We start from the raw sequence: 18,913 nt of genomic DNA, 5'->3' as shown, positions 1-18,913 counted from the left end.
AAAAAAATGACATAACTTGGGAGAAGGCTTATTAAAAGAATATAAAGGGAGTTGGAAGGAGGGGAAAGGTGTAGAAAGTAAATATGATCCTATTTTATTATATACATATATACTATTTAAAAAATAAATTTTTTTATAAATGGATTAGTTTATTTTGGCTTAATGTTCCTAGGGAGAGCCCATAATGACTGGAACCAGGTCAGGAAGCCAAGATATGAAATATTCAACCACAAGAAAGCAGCAGAGAAAGCAAACTGGAAGTGACATGAGGATATACATATATTGTTGTTGGAAGCTGCTTATTCATTTCCTGGCCACCCAGACTCCCAAAATAATCACACAGAAATTATATTATTTAAATCACTGCTTGGCCAATCACTTAAGCGTATTGCTAGCTAGCTTTTACATCTAGTATCAACCCATTTCTATTATTTCCTATTTTACCATAAGGCTCTTGGCCTATTGGCAAGGTTCCAGCTGGCAGCTCGCATCTTTCTCCTCCGGCTACTCCATGGCTTCTTGCAACTCCACCTTCTTTCTCCCAGTATTCAGTTTAGTTTTCCCCCCCTAGCTCTATTCTACTGTATCACCTAGCTCTATTCTGCCCTATCACAGGCCAAAATAGCTTCTTTATTCATTAACAAATAAAAGCAACACATATATAGAAGGACCTCCCACACCATTTCCCTTTTTCTGTTTAAATAAAAAAGGAAGGTTTTAACTTTAACATAGTAAAATTACATATAACAAGGCAGGTATCAACCAAGAATTACAGTTACAGCATTTATATATACTTTATTTTTTATCATAACTAAGGAAAACTATAACAATAACTATCTGTTCTTCAACTCCATCAAAGACTATAGGTGGGTATAATATTACCTAAGTAAATATGTGTGTGTGTGTATATAATGGACTCCTCTGTAGGTCTGAAGTTATCTTCCGTAGTCAGTTTTCATTCACCACAGTAGAGAGAATACGGACAAATCCCCTTTTCTTTGTAGAACAGCAAGGGACATGAAAACATTTCCCTACCTTTCTTTCCTCTTCATCCTCCTCCACACAGGAGTTCATCATGTTTGGAGAGGGATTCTTCTCTATATTCCATCTCTTCATTCAGGACTTTAAAAGTTTTCCCCCTTGAAAAATAAAAACTTTTCACAAGAATTTTGTTCCCAATCTCTGCCATGACTTGTGATCTTTCGATCATGGACATTTTAAAAAATTATTCAAAGAGAGTTAATGAATAGGAAATCACATCAACAACCAAACCTTTGTTTAAAAAAAAGGGAAGCTCTCATTTCCCCATAACAATTACCTTAGAAAACTCAACTATATAAAAGGGGCTTCATGTGTAGATAAGAATGCAGCAGACAGTAAGACTCATCCAGGGTGTATATCTTATCTCCTATGTTTCTGTGATGCACACTAGAGTGGATCTGGGCCTCCTGCGGTTCTTTCAACAGCTATCTCTGGAAGTTAAGCCACATATCAATTTATATGTTTTGTATTATTGATACATAGAACAAAAGACTAAGAAAGACCATCATATATTCTGATGAAATTTGGAGCTCAATAGACATGGGTTTGTTAGTCTAAAGGAAAAAACAATTAAGAGGAGGGGACAGAAGACAAAGGGAGGGTGGGGTGAGAAGAAGAGAATAGAGAAGAAAAGATTATTTAGCAGTTAGCATCCTTTTTATTTAAATAGTATATTTTTTTTATTCTTTAAACAATCTCATTTTATATACCAATCCCAGTTCCCTCTCCCTCCCATCCTCCCGCTCCCCCCTCCCATTTTCTCACCCCACCCCCATCGACTCCTCAGAGAAGGTGAGACCTCCATGGGCAGTCAACAAAGTCTGTCAAATCACTTGAGGCAAGGCCACGACTCTTTTCCCCTGTATCTAGGTTGAGCAAGGTATCCCTACATATGGAACAGGCTACAAAAAGCGAGTTATGTACTAGGAATTTAATACTGGGTCCACTGCTAGGCCCCACAAACTTCCCAAACAACACAACTGTTACCCACATTCAGAGGGCCTAGTTTGGTCTTATGCAGGTTCCCTAGCCATCAGTCAGGAGTCCCTGAGCTCCCACTACCTCAGGTCATCTGTCTCTATGGGTATTCCCTTCATGGTCTGTCACCTTTGCTTGTAATACCACTCTTCCCTCTCTATGACCGGACTCCAGGAGTTTAGTCCAGTGCTTAGCTGTGGATCTCTGCATCTGCTTTCATCAGTTACTGGTGAAGGTTCTATGATGACAATTAATGTAATCATTAATCTGATCACAGGGGAAGGGCAATTTAGGTACCCTCTCCACTATTGCTTAGATTCTTAGCTTGGTTCATCCTTGTAGATTCCTGGAAATTTCCCTAGTGCCTGGTTTCTCCCTAACCCCATCATGGCTCCCTCTTTTAAGGTATGTCTTTCCTTGCTTTCCCTCTCTGTCCGTCACCCAACTCAACCTTCCCGATCCCTCATGTTCTTCTCCCTAATCCCCTGATCTCCTTCTCTCCCCACTCCTCTACTGCCCCTGTGGGACAATGGTCTTGTACCCTGTAAAGATTTATCACTTGTATTGTTTTAATAAAACACTGATTGGCCAGTAGCCAGGCAGGAAGTATAGGTGGGGTGGCCAGAATAGGAGAATTCTGGGAAGAGGAAAGAACTGTTCCTGCCTGGCTTCTTTTCTACATGTTGACATCCAGTTATGCCAGCACCATTTGCTAAATAGGCTTCTTTTTCATTGTATAATTTTAGCTTCTTTGTCAAAAATCAGGTGTTCAGAGGTGTGTGGCTTTATATAAGGGTCTTTGATTCTATTCCATTGGTCCACCTAGCTGTTTTGTGCCAGTACCAAGCTGTTTTCATTACTATAGCTCTGTAGTAGAATTTGACATCAGGGATTGTGATCTCTCTGGAACTCCCTTTATTGTACAGGATTGTTTGGGCTATCCTGGGTTTTTTGATTTTCCATATGAAATTGAGTAGTGTTTTTTCTATGTTGACAGAGGTTTCTGTCCTGCCAGATTCCACAGCTCTTCAGTCCCAAAGAAACACACAGAGGCCTACATTAATTATAAACTGGTTGGCCTATTATCTCAGGTTTCTTATTAATTAATTCTTTTTTTTTTGTTTTGGTTTTTCTTTTTTTTTTTGTTTTGGTTTTTTTTTTTTTGTTTTTTGTTTTTTGTTTTTCGAGACAGGGTTTCTCTGTAGCTTTGGTGCCTGTCTCGGAACTAGCTCCTGTAGACCAGGCTGGCCTCGAACTCCCAGAGATCCTCCTGCCTCTGCCTCCTGAGTGCTGGGATTAAAGGCGTGCACCACCACCGTCCAGCTAATTAATTCTTTTATCTTACATTAACCCATAAGTGACAAATCTTTACAGGGTACAAGACCATTGTCCCACAGCATTTCAAGGTCTGTGAAGAATTGTACTGGGATTTTGATGGGGATTGCATTGATTCTGATACAACAAGCCAACAGCTAACATCAAACTAGATGGATAGTAGTTAACATCTTAATCAAGAAGGCATGGCTTTTCTTTAGAGTTCAGAATACTGGGCAAAAGGAGATGCCATCTTCCCAAGGAACAGCCATGATTGTAGAAGCCCCCTTGGGAGCCTTTGAAAAGAAGAGCAAGCAAGAGGGAAACAGGCATGGAGGGGGCGGGGCTGGTCCCAGGCAGTCCATTCAGTTAAATGGGTGAGACTCCAGATGTCCTCTCACTAAAACCTTTCCAGATAATTTAAACTCACCACCGGGCTATGAACCAGTGCCTAAAATCAGCATCTTATCTGAGAACACTACTTGTGACAGAGGCCTTTTCTCCTGTACCATTTGATAAGAACAGTGACAAGCATGCCAGCATTTTTCTGACAAACCTGCATCTATGTGAATCTCAGTGTGTCCACTATGTTCCATCCTCCAGTTGTTTTCTATCATTATCTCAGTAGAACATTGACGTGCCAATCAAAATCACTGTTTCCACTCCCTACAATCCTTTGGTGAACCTCTCATAGCCACATGGTTGGTCCATCCCAGGTGTAGCCAAGGAGATTTTGTTCTTCATTTCTCCACTTTTCTAGAGTGACTGCCATATGACCATATACCAAGCTTGTCACCTATTGTAGTTCCATCCCAAATGCATTGCCTTAGTGCCCTGCCTTTGTGTTCCTGCTTATCTTTCTTCAGCCTTCTGCCTCACATTCCTCACCACACCAGAGATCTTCACATTAATCTTCTTTTGTTTTTGATTGATCTTACATAAATAATACTTCATTTCTTTTTGATTTCCTGCCAGTCTTTGATTCCTCATTGCTTCAGTCTCTTTTTGCTGCTATCCCAGACCATAAAGTTAACATAAATGCCTCCTTGCCAGCTTACTTAACCTCCTTTGGCCTCCAGTTGTTGCCCTATCCCTGGATATTAATGCTGACATTTTAATTTAATTTTAAGTTCATCTTTAGTACTTACGAAATGTGTTAGATATGCAATCTCGCTTTAATCTGCTTTTTTTCATTCTGTAGACATTCTGATTCTTACTCATACTCTTCAGCTTTATTGCAGTTTAATGGACTTGAGTCTTATTTCTGTAACTCTGTAAATTTTGAGGATTAACATCATTAAACTGTTCTCCAAAACAGTTGTAGCAATACACAAAATATACATCTAGAAAAATATTCAAATTATCTATCAATTAAAATAAGGAAAAGATTCTCACTGCCGTGAACTGTATTGAAACTCTTGTCCATTTCAGATATGTCCATGTGATCTGTGTCTTCCCCTGTGCCCCCCACAATCCATTCATGCTTCCTCTTTCAGTTTATTAAAGTCAAAATGTGATGGATGGCTGCATGGAACCTCATCATCCGTTAATGCGTGCTCAAACTCTCCAAACAGTGGACAAAACAGGAGGGAGAAGAAGACAGTGGAGTTTCAGTCACATGCGGAGGATGACGTCCAGTGGATATGCCAACAGAAAGATACATGCAGCCCCCAGAGAGGTGAGTGTAGTGTCTGCAGTAGCAGAAAGAGAAGGATGGTGGAAGGTGGCTGGTGCCTGCAAGCCAGTGGACAGCAGGTTATTTCCACTATGCCGAGCTCGAGGTAGTGATGTGGGAGTGTCATATATCAATCTGTTGATTTCATTGGTTAAGTAATAAAGAAACTGCTTGGCCCTCATAGGTTAAAACATAGGTGAGAGGAGTAAACAGAATGAATGCTGGGAGGAAGAGGAAGTGAGCTCAGACTCGACAGATCTGTTCTCTGGAGCAGAGACGCCATGCTCCGCTCTCCTGGGCGGACGTGAGAGCTCTGCTCTCTGACACACACGTGATGAAGCTCCAACCCAGGATGGATGTAGGCTAGAATCTTCCCGGTAAGCGCACCTTGGGGTGCTACAAAGATTATTAGAAATGGGCTAGTCCAGGTGCGAGACTTAGCCTAGAAGAGGCTAGATAGAAATGGGCCAAGCAGTGTTTAAATGAATACAATTTGTGTGTTGTTATTTCGGGGCATAAGCTAGCAGGCGGCCGGGGTGCTGGGGACGCAGCCCCGCCGCTCTTATTACTACAAGGTAGCATTTCAGATAAACATATGCCTGCAAAACTGTCGGCGGCACAGCTACTGGATGCTCAGATCACATCTGCATTTATTTCTCTGAGAGTATTGATAGGAGACAATCTGTTCAATTTGACCCCCTTTTTAAAATCTGAATTAAACAGTAAGGTTATAGATTCTAAATGATGTTCTCAAAGTGAATAACAGAATAAAGAGTTGAACCTAAATCTCTCCTGGAAAAGTAAGGTCCCATAATAATGGTTAGTCCTCAATTGACTGGTAACATGGGGAGGTCATGAGCAACTTTACATTGGAACTAGACATGATCACCCAACTTTGAGAAAATATTGCTTTGCCTTCTTTGAAGTGCTAATAATACTACAAGGAACTCTGAAATGATGAATGAAAGAGGTATTTGCTTCCCAGCTGCTCCTAGTGTGACTCCTGGTGCAGTCTATGCCAACAGCCTTAAGGACAAAAAAAGGGGGGGGGGTATGAACCTCCTTGTGGAGAGATGTATGGGAAACAGCCTCTTCTGCTCACACCCTGCTCATGATTTTTTTCATACTCCTCCGTCTACCAGCATAGTTCCTCTCCTGCGATGTTAAGCAGCCAACTGTTCATCATCTCTGCATCAACTCTCACGTTTGCTTTATTTATTTGAGAATGGGTGTGCTCCAGGAGAAAATTTCACACACACCCTTCTCTGCTTTCCCTACCTGCTGCCAGCTTTGCTGTTTCTGAGGGTTAATTGCCAGTAATCTAAAATAAATTGCTTTATCCTCTTCCAGGCAACTGAGAGATGACAATTTTTCCAAACTTCAAAAGAGAAACACCACAATTTCTCTTTAGCATAAGGCAAATAAATATTCTACAGAGTGCCACTGAGGACAGACAACAGTGAAGCTTCCTTTTAGGTGTTGCTCACAAGACAAAGATGAAACTGAGGAGACTTACTGTCCAAGCTAGCCTCTTACTTTCTCTGGCAGTCATCTTTCAGCAGTGAAAACCTTTAGTTCCCCTTATTCTCGCCATTGCTGCAGAGAGAGGTTCCAGTCAGAACTGGTCTAGTGGTTACTCTGCAAAAACGTAATCTTGTGTTGACGTGTCAACACATGTATGTCATGTGCCAGCGCTAAAATGGCAAAATGAAAAACTGTATAAGAAGAGCAGAGGGATAAAGAGCATTGCGGCTGATTGAGATGGCTGCAATGTTAGAGAGCAGCTCGTGAAAACTGGTGGGACAACCTGGCGGTGCGGGAACAAACCTCTCCTATTCCCAGCTACAGAAGCCTGGAAAAGGCTGCTATACCAAAGAAATCAATTTCTAATTTGAAACAAAACCATTTTTGACTACCAGCAGTTCAGAACCCATTACTTGTGCCGTGTTGTGTGCTGACCTTGCAGCACTTTGTGTTCCGCACAGTGAGTCCCAGGAGTGCTGCTAGACAATCGAGCTAACTCGAAGGCAGCTGTTACACATCTGCAGAGATTTCAGGAGCGCTGTCATTCACCCTTTTATTCATCACTCTTTTCCCTTTTTCTTTAAAGGGCAAGAGAACATAGTGTGCTAGTGAAAATAATATCAAAAACCTCATCTGTTTAAAAGTTTGAAATGTTTTAACATTTTAAAATATAAGAACCATGAAGTTTTTCTACTCATGGAAAAGACTATCTTGTATTCTTCTCTTCTTTTATGGTCTGCCTGATCACTGAAGACATGAAGTTGCCCCCTTGAGCCACTCTGCCACTGCAGAGCTGGTGCATGAAGACTAGAGACAGGGCAGGGTTATTGCCTTGGCCTTTGCTGCAGCATCCAGCCTAATGGGAGAGTTAACTTCCCTAGGTGTGCACCATGGGTCTGGATGCCCTGATTATTCCAGTGTCAGTGACCCAGCACTAACTGCCCAAGTTACACTGCTTGGTTGCACCTCCTTAATTGTTCTCCTCTCGTTAGCATGACAGAATTTTTTGGTATACATTTCTTCTTTATATCTGTGGTTTCTTTTGTTGCTATCATTTAATCCTGAAGTGTTATACAGAATATTTACTGCAGGGCCATTAATCTTTATTGCCAGTCTCTCACTCCTTCACCTCTCCTGGTCTCCTCAACATTTGGCCAACTTTATTGATGCTGAACATATAAAAGAAACAGAGTCGACTCAAAGAGCAACCTTATGATAACAAAAATGGGTACATTATTATCAAATTAGCCTACATTGTAAGTTTTCTCTTCCATCATCATTTAGAATGTTATATTTTAGTTGGTTTTCATTGAGTTATATAGAATGAGGAAATGCTACTTTAGATAATCTAAACTTGGGTAAAGTGCTTTTAGAAGGCATGCTCAGGGGGAACACATGCTCTTCCTGCCTCTTCCTTCTCCCCACGAGGGAACATTCTACAACTGCTTCTACCTGAAAAATGACTGATCCTCTGTCACAAAAGCCCTTGCAACTCAGAACATTTTCCCTGCAACACTGATGAACTAACTAAGGCTGAATCCACTAAGCACAAATTTCAGAATTAAAATGAATCAGACCATGGAGCTTGGCACTCTCCTTTTTAACTCTGCCTGAACATCATTCCAAAGGTCCCTACTGTATTTGGGGATACCTTTTGCTCATTCCTCTGTCACAGATCCCTGGATCCCTTTATATTTGTGGCAGAACTTCAGTCCAGAGTAATTTCAGCTTAGTTGATACTGTTGGACACACACTGTTATTTTTTCTGGGAAACGATTATTTTCTACTTAACTGAAGTGAATAATAACCTCCAGTGCTATAAGTGAACCTCTGCTTGTAGTGATGCAAGATGCTTGATGCCCCATGGTGGATAAGCACAGCACACAAAATAATAAGTATGTTGGAAGAATCAAAATACGGAAGTGGTTTCCATCTAGCCTCTAGGGATCATTTACTTATGTTCCCTTTATTATTACTGTCATCTGTAGCTTATGTTTAATCATAGGAAAATAAACTGATTCCTAGAAGTGAATAAAAGATATGCTAAACACTGATGTCTTTATCAACAGCACACGAAAGACACGCACACTAGAGTGCTATGAATAAACCCAGACAGAAGAGTAAATCATCCTAAAAAAGGAATTCAAGTTTAGAATCTTTCTTTAAGAGTTAATCTTGCTGTAAATATGGAATACTGTCACTTAAACCAGAGCATCTACATTTGCCATCCTCTGTAATTGAAAGAATTCCTGAAAATATCATCTATTTTATTATGTTTCAGATCTTCTGTCACTAAACAATAACATGCACACCTCTATATTTTAGAGCATAGCTCAACATATGGTATGTTCTCATTATATATGTGTCAACTGAATTAACATAACACTAAATATTGATTTTTCTTTTTCTTCCCTTGTTTCATTTTCTCAAAATAAGGACCTAATCAGTTAGACCTTTTGACCTCAGCGCCTGCAGTGATTTAGTGATTTAAGCAAAATATATGCTTACCTCTTCAGAGTCCTTATGATGATTGATTGCTAATGTCAAAGAGAAAGACTATAGTGAGGCCTTAAAATAGCAGTGCCTGAGAAGTCAAGAAAACCTTGGTCATTGTTTCATTTCCTTTTATTCTAATTGAGGTTTAATTATATATACTACAGTTGCACACGTCTTAAATGTAGCTTGATAAGTCTCACAGTTCTTTTACACTCATGGAATCACCAGTTCATATGTAGTACATTTCCCTGATTACCAAGTACCCTATACTATTGGCTAATCAGTTACCTCCCTAGGCCCTTCCCTGGGCTTATGAGGGCTCTCTTCTCATTGTTACTTCTCATGGTCCTTTCTGTATATACGCCTCCCAGGCATCTCTCCTCTTTCCAAAGATACCAACACTCATGTGACTCCATTAGCCCTTGATGACCTCTTTGAAAGCTTTGTCTCCAAGTACAATAAGTTTTAAAGAGTACTGGGAATTAGGACCGGAATATAGCTAGTCCATAATCAACTTCTTCCTTTCTATAATTTATGGCTTTTATTTTTGTTGTTGTTGACTACCTAGGGGTTCCATTCCAATAAATAAATGTTAAAAATTTGTTTGCTTTACCTGTTCCAGGTCTCAGAGAAGACAGTCGTGCACCGACTAAGAATGATCTTACTGGTGCTTTTTGTAATTGTTTTTTTTTATCAGGTTGGAAAAGTTCCTCCTAGATAGTCGGGAATCGTTCTCATAAATTTGTGTTTGATTTTGTCAAATCTATTTTTTCTGCATCAGTTGAGATAAAATTGTTTTAGTTATTGCATCACTATGACCAAATACCTAAAAAAAAATCAGTTTGAAAGAGTGGGGATTTTATTCTGGCCCACAGTGTCAGAGAGCCCAGTAGGCTACCACCCTTGGGTAGAACATCAAGGTGAGAGGAGCATTGTGGAGACTGCTACATTCCTTGAGATATAGGAAGCATCTCTCCCACCCCCGTGATGTTCTTTCTCCAGCTGGGTCCCACCTTCTAATGTTTCTAGAACCTCCAAAGATAGCATCACTAACTAGAGACCAACTTTTCAATGCATGAGCATTTGGGGGAACATTTCCTACCCAAACCATAATAATCATGTTTTTTTCATTCACCAATTTGATTATTTGCTAACTCTGAGGTATTTGAGATATAATGTCTGTGTGGTTGTAATAATTATTCAGATTTGCTTATCATAACATATCATTGAAAACAGTGGTATAGATAAGCCTAGGTAATCACCCTCTCCCAGAAACACTGAAGACCACACAATTAAGAATCCACTTCAAGCTGGGCAGTGGTGGTGCACACCTTTAATACCAGCACTTGGGAGTCAGAGGCAGGCAGATCTCTGTGAGTTCGAGACCAGCCTGGAGCTACAGAGAGACCCTATCTCAAACAACCAAAAAAAAAAAAAAAAAAAAAGGAAGGAAGGAAGGAAAAAGAATCCAGTTCATCAGAACTCTGAAGAAAGGGCGGCTTTGCAGAAACACAATAGGAGAACTTTGTGGATTCTCAGCATTGATGACCCCTGCCCTAGGATGGCATCAGTCCTGAGATGTCAACCCAAACACAGATGAGACCCTGATCTCGGTGAAAGCAGAATCCTGGGGTCAGATACCAGGGGTTTGTTTTGGAATGTCTCAAGACACAGGTTCTGCTTTGTATTCTTCCTAATGCTCATCTTTCATAGGTTATTCTGTGAAGACTTTGAAAGCCAAATGAACATGCTGCTGCCTCCTAGGATAAGAAAGTAATATTGAGACAAAAATACACAGTAAAGGCCAAGAAATTACAAGACCTGGATGAACACATAAATTACCAGAATCTAGCAATTATTGTTTTTTTAAAACTTTCATGAAGAAGCCAGAACCATATAGCTTCACAAGAGAATTTCACCAAATCTTTCGAAAGTAAGACAAATGGCTGGGTGGTGGTGCTAGCCAGGCGGTGGTGGGCACACCTTTAATCCCAGCACTCGGGAGGCAGAGGCAGGCTGATCTCTGTGAGTTTGAGGACATTCTGGTCTACAAAGCAAATTTCAGAACAGCCAGGGCTGTAACACAGAGAAACCCTGCCTCAAAAAAAAAAAAAAAGGCAAATGCTACTTACAACCTTCCATAAAATAGAACAGGAAGTTTACATCTTAACTGACTTTAAGAGTCCCCAGTGCTGAAACCAGGCAACCACAAAGCAAACTGTAGCCCAATATCTATTATAAATATGCATGGAAATAGCCTAAACAAAACAGAAGCAAGCTGGATGTAGCAGCATATTAAGAAGATGATAAATCATGACCAAGTGGGATTTAGCTCAGGAATGCAACGGTGATTCAATTCAGAAAAGTCTGGCAATGTAATGCACCACATTAGCAGAATGAAGGCAAACCCTCATGGTCATTTCAGTTGACGGGGAAAACACATTTAACACAGATTTTTTTTTGGGGGGGGAGGGAGATTTCCTAAGCAATTAGAAGAACTTATGTGTAAAACCTACAGAGAGTATCATATTCAGCTGTAAGATTGACCCCCCACACACACAATTTTGAAACTAAGGCAAGGGACCTGAACTCCAGGGCACTCTAACCCTTGTTGGAATGCAGCTGTGCCTTTTGTCTACATAATACCTTGGCTGGTTTTCTTTACCATCGCGGAATTGAGCATAGTGACTAGTAGTCTGGCCCACAAAACCTAAGATGTTTGTTGACCCCGCCACAGTGTAGAGAAGGAAGAGGTAAAATGGGCTGTGGGACAGAAACGTGGAACATTTTTATAGGACAGGCTGATTGGTGCATTAACATCCTGTATTGTTAACCTTACCATACTTAAGCATAAAGAAACTGAGGAATGTCATATGACTCTCTGCTGGGAAGAAAGAAACAGTGCATTTCAGCAAATAACTGCTATCTTCTGTCATAGTCCTATTTTTCATAATCACTCCAAACCAGAGCACTTCAGTATCCACCCACAGCAATAGTGCATGGCACGGAAGAGGACGCAGCAAAGTGAGCAAACCACACACAATCAACAGAAATAAACTTTAAGAACTTACTTAGTTTTTAAAGAATCAAGAGCACCAATGCTAAAGAACATTTTTTTTTATAATTGACAGAATATAATTAACATTTTTAAGCCAAATACATATTAAAGCTGTAGAGAACAGAAAGGAAACAATAATCAAAATAGTGCTTGACTCTGAGAAACAAAGACATCATGACTGGGGACAGAAACAGGAGGTGTCCTAACCACCAGTGCTGTCACTGGATCTGGGGAAAGGTTATGCCAGCATTTGTGTGTGTGTGTGTGTGTGTGTGTGTGTGTGTGTGTGTGTGTGTGGTATGGGTTCCTAAACCTAAACTGAACATATGATGCAATTCAGCTGTTTTTAACAAAGAGCCCAGAAGCAGAAGTTCTTACTCTTTGAACACCATGAAAAGTTATCAGAGGCCGGGCGGTGGTGGCGCACGCCTTTAATCCCAGCACTTGGGAGGCAGAGGCAGGCGGATCTCTGTGAGTTCGAGACCAGCCTGGTCTACAGAGCTAGTTCCAGGACAGGCTCCAAAGCCACAGAGAAACCCTGTCTCAAAAAACCAAAAAAAAAAAAAAAAAGTTATCAGAAATGTTGACTATACTAGGCTTTTTTCCTTTGGGGCCACCAACCCGCTCACACATCACGACAGACACTTACTAGTTTTGAGTGCTCAGCCTATGTTAGGCTCAACGTTTCTAGCTAGCTCTTTTCATTGTAATTAACCTGTTTCTCTTTATCTACCTTTTGCCTCAGGGTTTTTACCTTCTTTTACTTTCTGTCTCTGTGGCTGCCTGGCTTCTGGCCCTGGGCATTTCCTTCATTCTCTCCTCTCTTCTTCCTCATAAGCCTAGATTTCTCCTACTCAGTCTCTCTGCCTAGCTATTGGCCATTCAGCTTTTTATTAGAACAATCAGGTGCCTTAGGCAGGCAAGCTGAAACAGATGCAGCGCATGTTTACATAATTAAACACATATTCTTACATCATGAAACAAATGCAGCACAAACAAACATAACACACCTTTACACAGTTAAAGTAATATCCTGCACGATAAAAAAATGCAACACATCTTTGCCTAGTTAAAATAATATTCCACAGCAGTTGACTGATGGGTAGGCAGATAAACCCAGCTACATATAAAGAGGAAATGACCCCATTCATCTTTATAAGCAAAAATTATAGGTATATTCACACATGAATTAACATAGGCATTTATATAAAAATTTGATAACCTATTGGATACCATTCTTCCTAGAACTTAGATTTTTTATAACATGTAACATCTTTGTATTTGTGTTTGTAATTGTATAGGGTTGTATATTTCTGTGGATAGATGAAGATATATCATTGCTGACTTAATATTAAATCAGAATTTATTAAAGGAACAAATATAGTTAAAAACTAACATGTGGCTTTTGAAAACTTAACTTTTAAAACGCTTTGAGAATTAAAAGATAAACAAGAAGAAACTGGACCTATACCTGAGAGGCAACATTCTTGACCTTTTTGGGATCCATACCCTTCAGAATTTGATGGAATCTGTGGTCCTTCTCCCCACATGTATGCAAGTTGTTATGCCTGCTTTTCCAAGGAATCCATACGTACCTGATGTACATTCTAGAAGTGGGGATACCACCTAGATCCTCTGAAAGTCCCTTCCTTCACTTTCATTAGATATCACTTGTCAGAACTGACTTTAACAGGAGTATCAAAACAAAAAAGACTAGTGTCGTGTTCCAAGGTAGTGACTAAAGAATAATTGTAATCTTTTCCTACCAGAAACGTCTTCTTTCCTCCCTGCTCACCCACAAGCCCCTTCTTTTTGTCTCTACTTGTTGTCTCTACTTGTTACCTCTCTTCATCCCCTGCCTCTATTCTGTCTATCCTAAATTGTAATATTAAACTCTCTAGCTTTTATTATTTCTGTCCTTGAGTCTACCACCAGGTTCATCTCTCCATAACAGTTAGGCACAGTGTTGTTGTTGCTAGTTTTCCTTTTCAAACTATCTAACAGGGTGACTAGATAGCTGTCTAGCAGACCTGAGTGCATTTAATCCAGTGTCACCCTCAATAGCTGTGCAGTGCTGGACATGCACTTGATCTCCATCTCCAGTTCCATAAGATGGGGAACAGAAAAGAACCTGAGACTCTTAAAACAACTAATAACTTAAAATACTTATTAGAAAGTTATCAAGGTTTAGTCATTTTTAATAAATATTTATTGCTGTGATAAGATACCATGACCACAGCAACTCTTATAAAGAAAGCATTTAATCAGGGTGACTACCTTATAGTTCAGAGGTTCATCCCATTATCATCATGACAGGGAGCATGGCGACATGCAGGCAGAAATGTTGGAGCTAAAAGTGCTACATCTTGACCAGAAGTCAGCAGGAAGTCAACTGACTGTCACACTGTGGGAAACTTGAGCAAAAGAGACCTCAAAGCCCGCCCCCACAGTAACACACTTACACTAACAAGGCCACACCTCCTAATAGTGCCTCCTCCTTTGGGAGCCATTTTCTTTCAAACTACCACATCATTCTTTCCTACGAGAAAGAGTAGATCTTCCCAAATAAACTTTTAATGAATATTGAGCAGCAGTTTCCCAGAAACCAACAGAAAATGTGACAGAATTCTCACAGTTCTCCAAAATAAAGACAAAGGTATTTCATGTTGTTGAAAGGTAATAAATATAAAATAAAACCAAAAAGAAAAACTTAAGTAGGGCTCATTGAGGCCCACAGAGACTGAAGTGACAATCACGGAATCTACATGGGTCTGTGCTAGGTCCTATGCATATATGTTATAGTTTTTAACTTGATATTTTGTGGGACCCCCTAACAGTGGGAGTGGAGGTTTCTCTGACTCTTTCATGAGCTTTTGAGACACTTTTCCTCCGACTGAGTTGCCTCATGTAGCCTTGATCTGGAGGCTTGTGCCTAGTCTTAACTGATCTTGTTATATATCCCTGGGAGGCCTGCTCTTTTATGAAGGGAAATGGAGGAGAAATGGATCTGCTGAAGAGAGGGGAGGTGGGTTGAGGAGAAATGGGAGGAATGAAGGGAGGGGAAACTGCAGCCAGAACATATTAAGAACAAAAATATAAAATAGGTAGATAGATAGATGATGGATGGATAGATAGATAGATAAGGTAGAAAGGTAGAACCAAAATGAAAAATGCCTCCTTTCAGTACTGTCATCATTTTATTTAATATCAGGAAGTGAAAAGTAATGAATCAGCACCTCTTAGAAGGGAATGGAGGCCAGATCAGCCCATACTGTAGAAAGATATATTATTGCTTAGGAATATCCTAGGACCCTAAATGAAGATATGTTACTCAGGTCTTTCACATAATATTTGTTGTAGTCCAAATCAGACTTCTTTAAAAGAAATGAGATATTTATGTCTAATCTTAAATGCTTTTAAAGAGACTCCTTCAACTTGAAAGGTCTAGAGATGCAAGGTGCTACGATTTTCTGTTTTGTTTGCAAAAATGTTTTAGTTAATAATGTTAAAGGGAACAGATTAAAACAGCTTACCTTCTTAGACATCTCCACAGTAAAGCCAAATCATGAGAAATATGATGGGCAAATATGTCAAAAAACAAAATAACTTCTCTGTTACTGTACAGATGAGTGGGTTTTGTTTGTTTTTAAGTGAGGCAATGTAAATCACTGATATGTATGAAAATAAACAACACAAAGAATATTTCATCTGTCACTGTTCCTTTTCAGGAGGAAAAAACAGTTATCCGTTGAGATTTTGGGGTGCTCCAAATGGTCTACTTTGTTACTTGAAGTGAACTTTTTATTTCTTTTATTGAGTACTCAAATTATTTCCTTTATTGTTTATACAGAGACAGTGACAGCCGTTAGAAAAGATGCATCCACATCTCCTATGGCAACAAGAAGCCCTAAGGACCCCATGACCCCAGCCTCGTCATCATCCCAGCACACCACCTCACGGTGAGCCTGGGAGACCCTTGACTGGTGTTCTCCTTGGGAGAGTGTTTATAAGACTGAAGAAAATTTGACAGTTCTAGTGCCCTTACTCTTGAGGCACTTACTATAAAGCTATAGGTTTGCCAAATTCATCGCCTAGTTCTTTTCTCCGTATTTGCACTTCTGAAATGATATGACAGTTGGCAAAGATTTCCATAGAAACCCAAAGTATCCTGTCCACAGAAACCGCTTAGCAGCAGGTCCTTCTCAGCTCATCATGGAAGGTAATGTATTTGGTCTGCAACTTATAGACGGAGAATGCGCTTTTCTTTCCCGGCCATCAAGACTCAAATAATTACATAGAAACTATTAATTACAACACTGTTTGGCTAATGGCTCAGGCATATTTCTAGCTATCTCTTACATCTTAAATTCAACTATTTCTATCAGCCTATGTACTGCCACATGGCCATGGCGTTACCTCATTTTCTACATGCCTTGTTTCCTTGGTGGCTGGCTATGACTGACTCTGCTTTTCTTCTTCCCAGAATTCTCCTAATCTGGTTGCCCCGCCTGTACTTCTTGCCTGGCTACTGGCCAAGCAGCATTTTATTAAACCAATACGAGGGACAAATCTTTACAGTGTACAAGCACATTCTCCCACAGCAACAACTTTAAGTGATTAAATTCTGCAAATCACAGTGGATTTGTGATTTGCTAAAGGTATATTTGCATTCATTTATACCAGAGACTTTAGAAGAGCTACTCATTTGACCAGCCATTTCTGTAGTTAAAGAAATATATTATTTAAAACTTCTTACATCAATATAGCAACTCACATATTAACATATTATACAAGTATTTTATATATACACACATGTGCATCCATTTCAAAAGGACTTTTTTTATGTTTCCTTGGGGATAAGGTTAGTTTGGGGTACTTAAATACCTCATATTATCACATAAATATATATTTTAAGACTTAATTTGTAGTTTAATTGCCTAAATTGTTAATATCAAGGCTGGTGATTTCAAAGGTATACTCTAAAATATATTCTTTGGTTTATGGTTTTAGAAAGGAAAGAGTTTTAACTCTTTGTTCTCTATAGAGCTATCTTTTATCCAAGTCTCATATAAGTACAGTGCCACAGAAGACAAACCTACACATACTTGAGAAGCAGTATTTGTTCTAGTGTGGCTCTTACTGGCATGCAATAAATTCTGAAGGCAGAAAGATAAACACCAAAAAAAAAAAAAACAGGGAAGTGAATGCTGCAGAGGATAGTAAGTTAGGCTGCTGTCTTGAGTACTGTGTACCCAGAACTGTGCCAAGATCCTTGACTTGTCGTCTAATTTAGTTTTCACACCCTGTAGAGATACGACTACACTTATCCCCATTTTAAGATTGGGAAACCATGAGTTAGAGAGATTGAGTGTCTAAGACCTTCCTTCCTTCCTTTGGGTTTTCATTGCTGTGAAGAGACACCATGACCATGACAACTCTTAGAAAGAAAACATTTAATTGGGGTGGCTCACTTACAGTTTCAGAGTTTCAGTCCATTATCATAATGACAGGGAGCATGGTGGCATGCATGCAGATGTGATGCTGGAGCTGAGAGTGCTACATCTTGTAGGGAACCGGAAGTCAGCTGAACATCTCCAGAGGGAAGCTTGAGCAAAAGAGACTTCAAAGCTCACCCCTACAGGGATACACTTCCTCCAACACCTTCTAATGACGCTGCTCCCTTTGGAGACCACTTTCTTTCAATCACAGACCCTTAGCTGATAAAAGACAGGGCCAGCATTTCAGACTCCAAAGCCATTAACTTAAGTACTGTAATGGCCAACATCACCAGTCCCCCCACCCACCCACTGCAAGGGTGGCATAATCACAGTGATTAGTTAGTTTGCCCATTTTTCCCCGCTGACCCTCTCTCTTTCTTTAGTGCTGGATTTTCTAAGTAACAAATGAGTTATGATTCTGAAGAGTGGAGAGAGCTCCCTTTGTTCTGTACCACTTCACATTGAGCTTGGAAGCTTGTACTCAGAAGCTTTCCATCCAACTCACATGGACTGGCCCAGCTGAGTTAGAAACGGCTAATAGTCTTGATTTTCTAAATTTTCTGAATTTTCTTACTGTTAGTATTTAAATGGCATTTTTGGTTGGTTAGTTGGAACTAGGCCGCATACTCGGAGCTGTGTACACGGTAGGCAAACAATCCACCCCTAAGCTACACTACAGCACTAAGATGTGATCTCTAACGCAACCTTAATGTATTTGTAAAGGCTTATTTTCAATTTAGAGGGAAGCATGAAAAGTAGGAATAAAATGTTTCCCTGTAAAGGTTTTGTAAAACATCCTCAGCATAAATTTTCTGAATGACCATAAATTTTCTGAATATCAGCATAGTAGAGCATTACAAGCCCTGGTTAAGAGTGCTGCAAATTCTTATATTTACAGATGTTAAGAAAAGGATTATTCATCTACTGGTCCTTAATACTGCTGATGAGCTAAATAGAGATTCTTAGGAGCTTTGTAAATAATAAGCACTTGGCTGACTAAAAGAATATGTAGCACACCCGATCCTATCTTTAGAGGAGTGCACAATGGCATATCATCAGTGTGTTATACAGAGTGCAGAGTTGAAGATGATTCAGTCCTGTGAAAATCAGGACAGCACATTTGTGCTTCTCCATCCTTAGAATCCAGATATTTGCATCATTCGCATTTCAAAGTGTACACTAATCATTTTTATAGACTTTTTCGTTATACAAATTCTGACTCTTCCTTTGAAGAGAATACATTTTAAGCCTTACACACCCTAAATTCCAAGAATGTTTAAGGTTTATGAAAGGCTTACAGAAGATGATGGCATGTTTCAGTGCTGGGAG

At 39.8% G+C, this 18,913-nt stretch overlaps 1 protein-coding gene across 3 annotated transcripts in view; it reads left to right on the top strand.

Annotated features, from left to right (window-relative positions):
- The window catches only part of LOC121453471 (protein hinderin-like), a 248,738-nt gene that overhangs the window by 203,830 nt on the left and 25,995 nt on the right, over window positions 1–18,913 (top strand). For 2 of the 3 annotated variants that reach the window (XM_041660274.1, XM_041660276.1), the window contains 2 exons: window positions 4,830–5,011; window positions 15,937–16,045. In XM_041660274.1, the coding sequence (XP_041516208.1) occupies window positions 4,830–5,011; window positions 15,937–16,045 (291 nt within the window). The remainder of the gene's footprint in view (window positions 1–4,829; window positions 5,012–15,936; window positions 16,046–18,913) is intronic. The other variant, XM_041660275.1, reaches the window with a different exon arrangement.

Source organism: Microtus oregoni, unplaced genomic scaffold, assembly GCF_018167655.1.
Source record: "Microtus oregoni isolate MIOR12 unplaced genomic scaffold, Mior012 000011F_ref0000422, whole genome shotgun sequence".
NCBI lineage: Eukaryota > Metazoa > Chordata > Mammalia > Rodentia > Cricetidae > Microtus > Microtus oregoni.
Note: the sequence above shows the minus strand (reverse complement) of the source record. Positions and strands in the feature narration are given on the sequence as shown.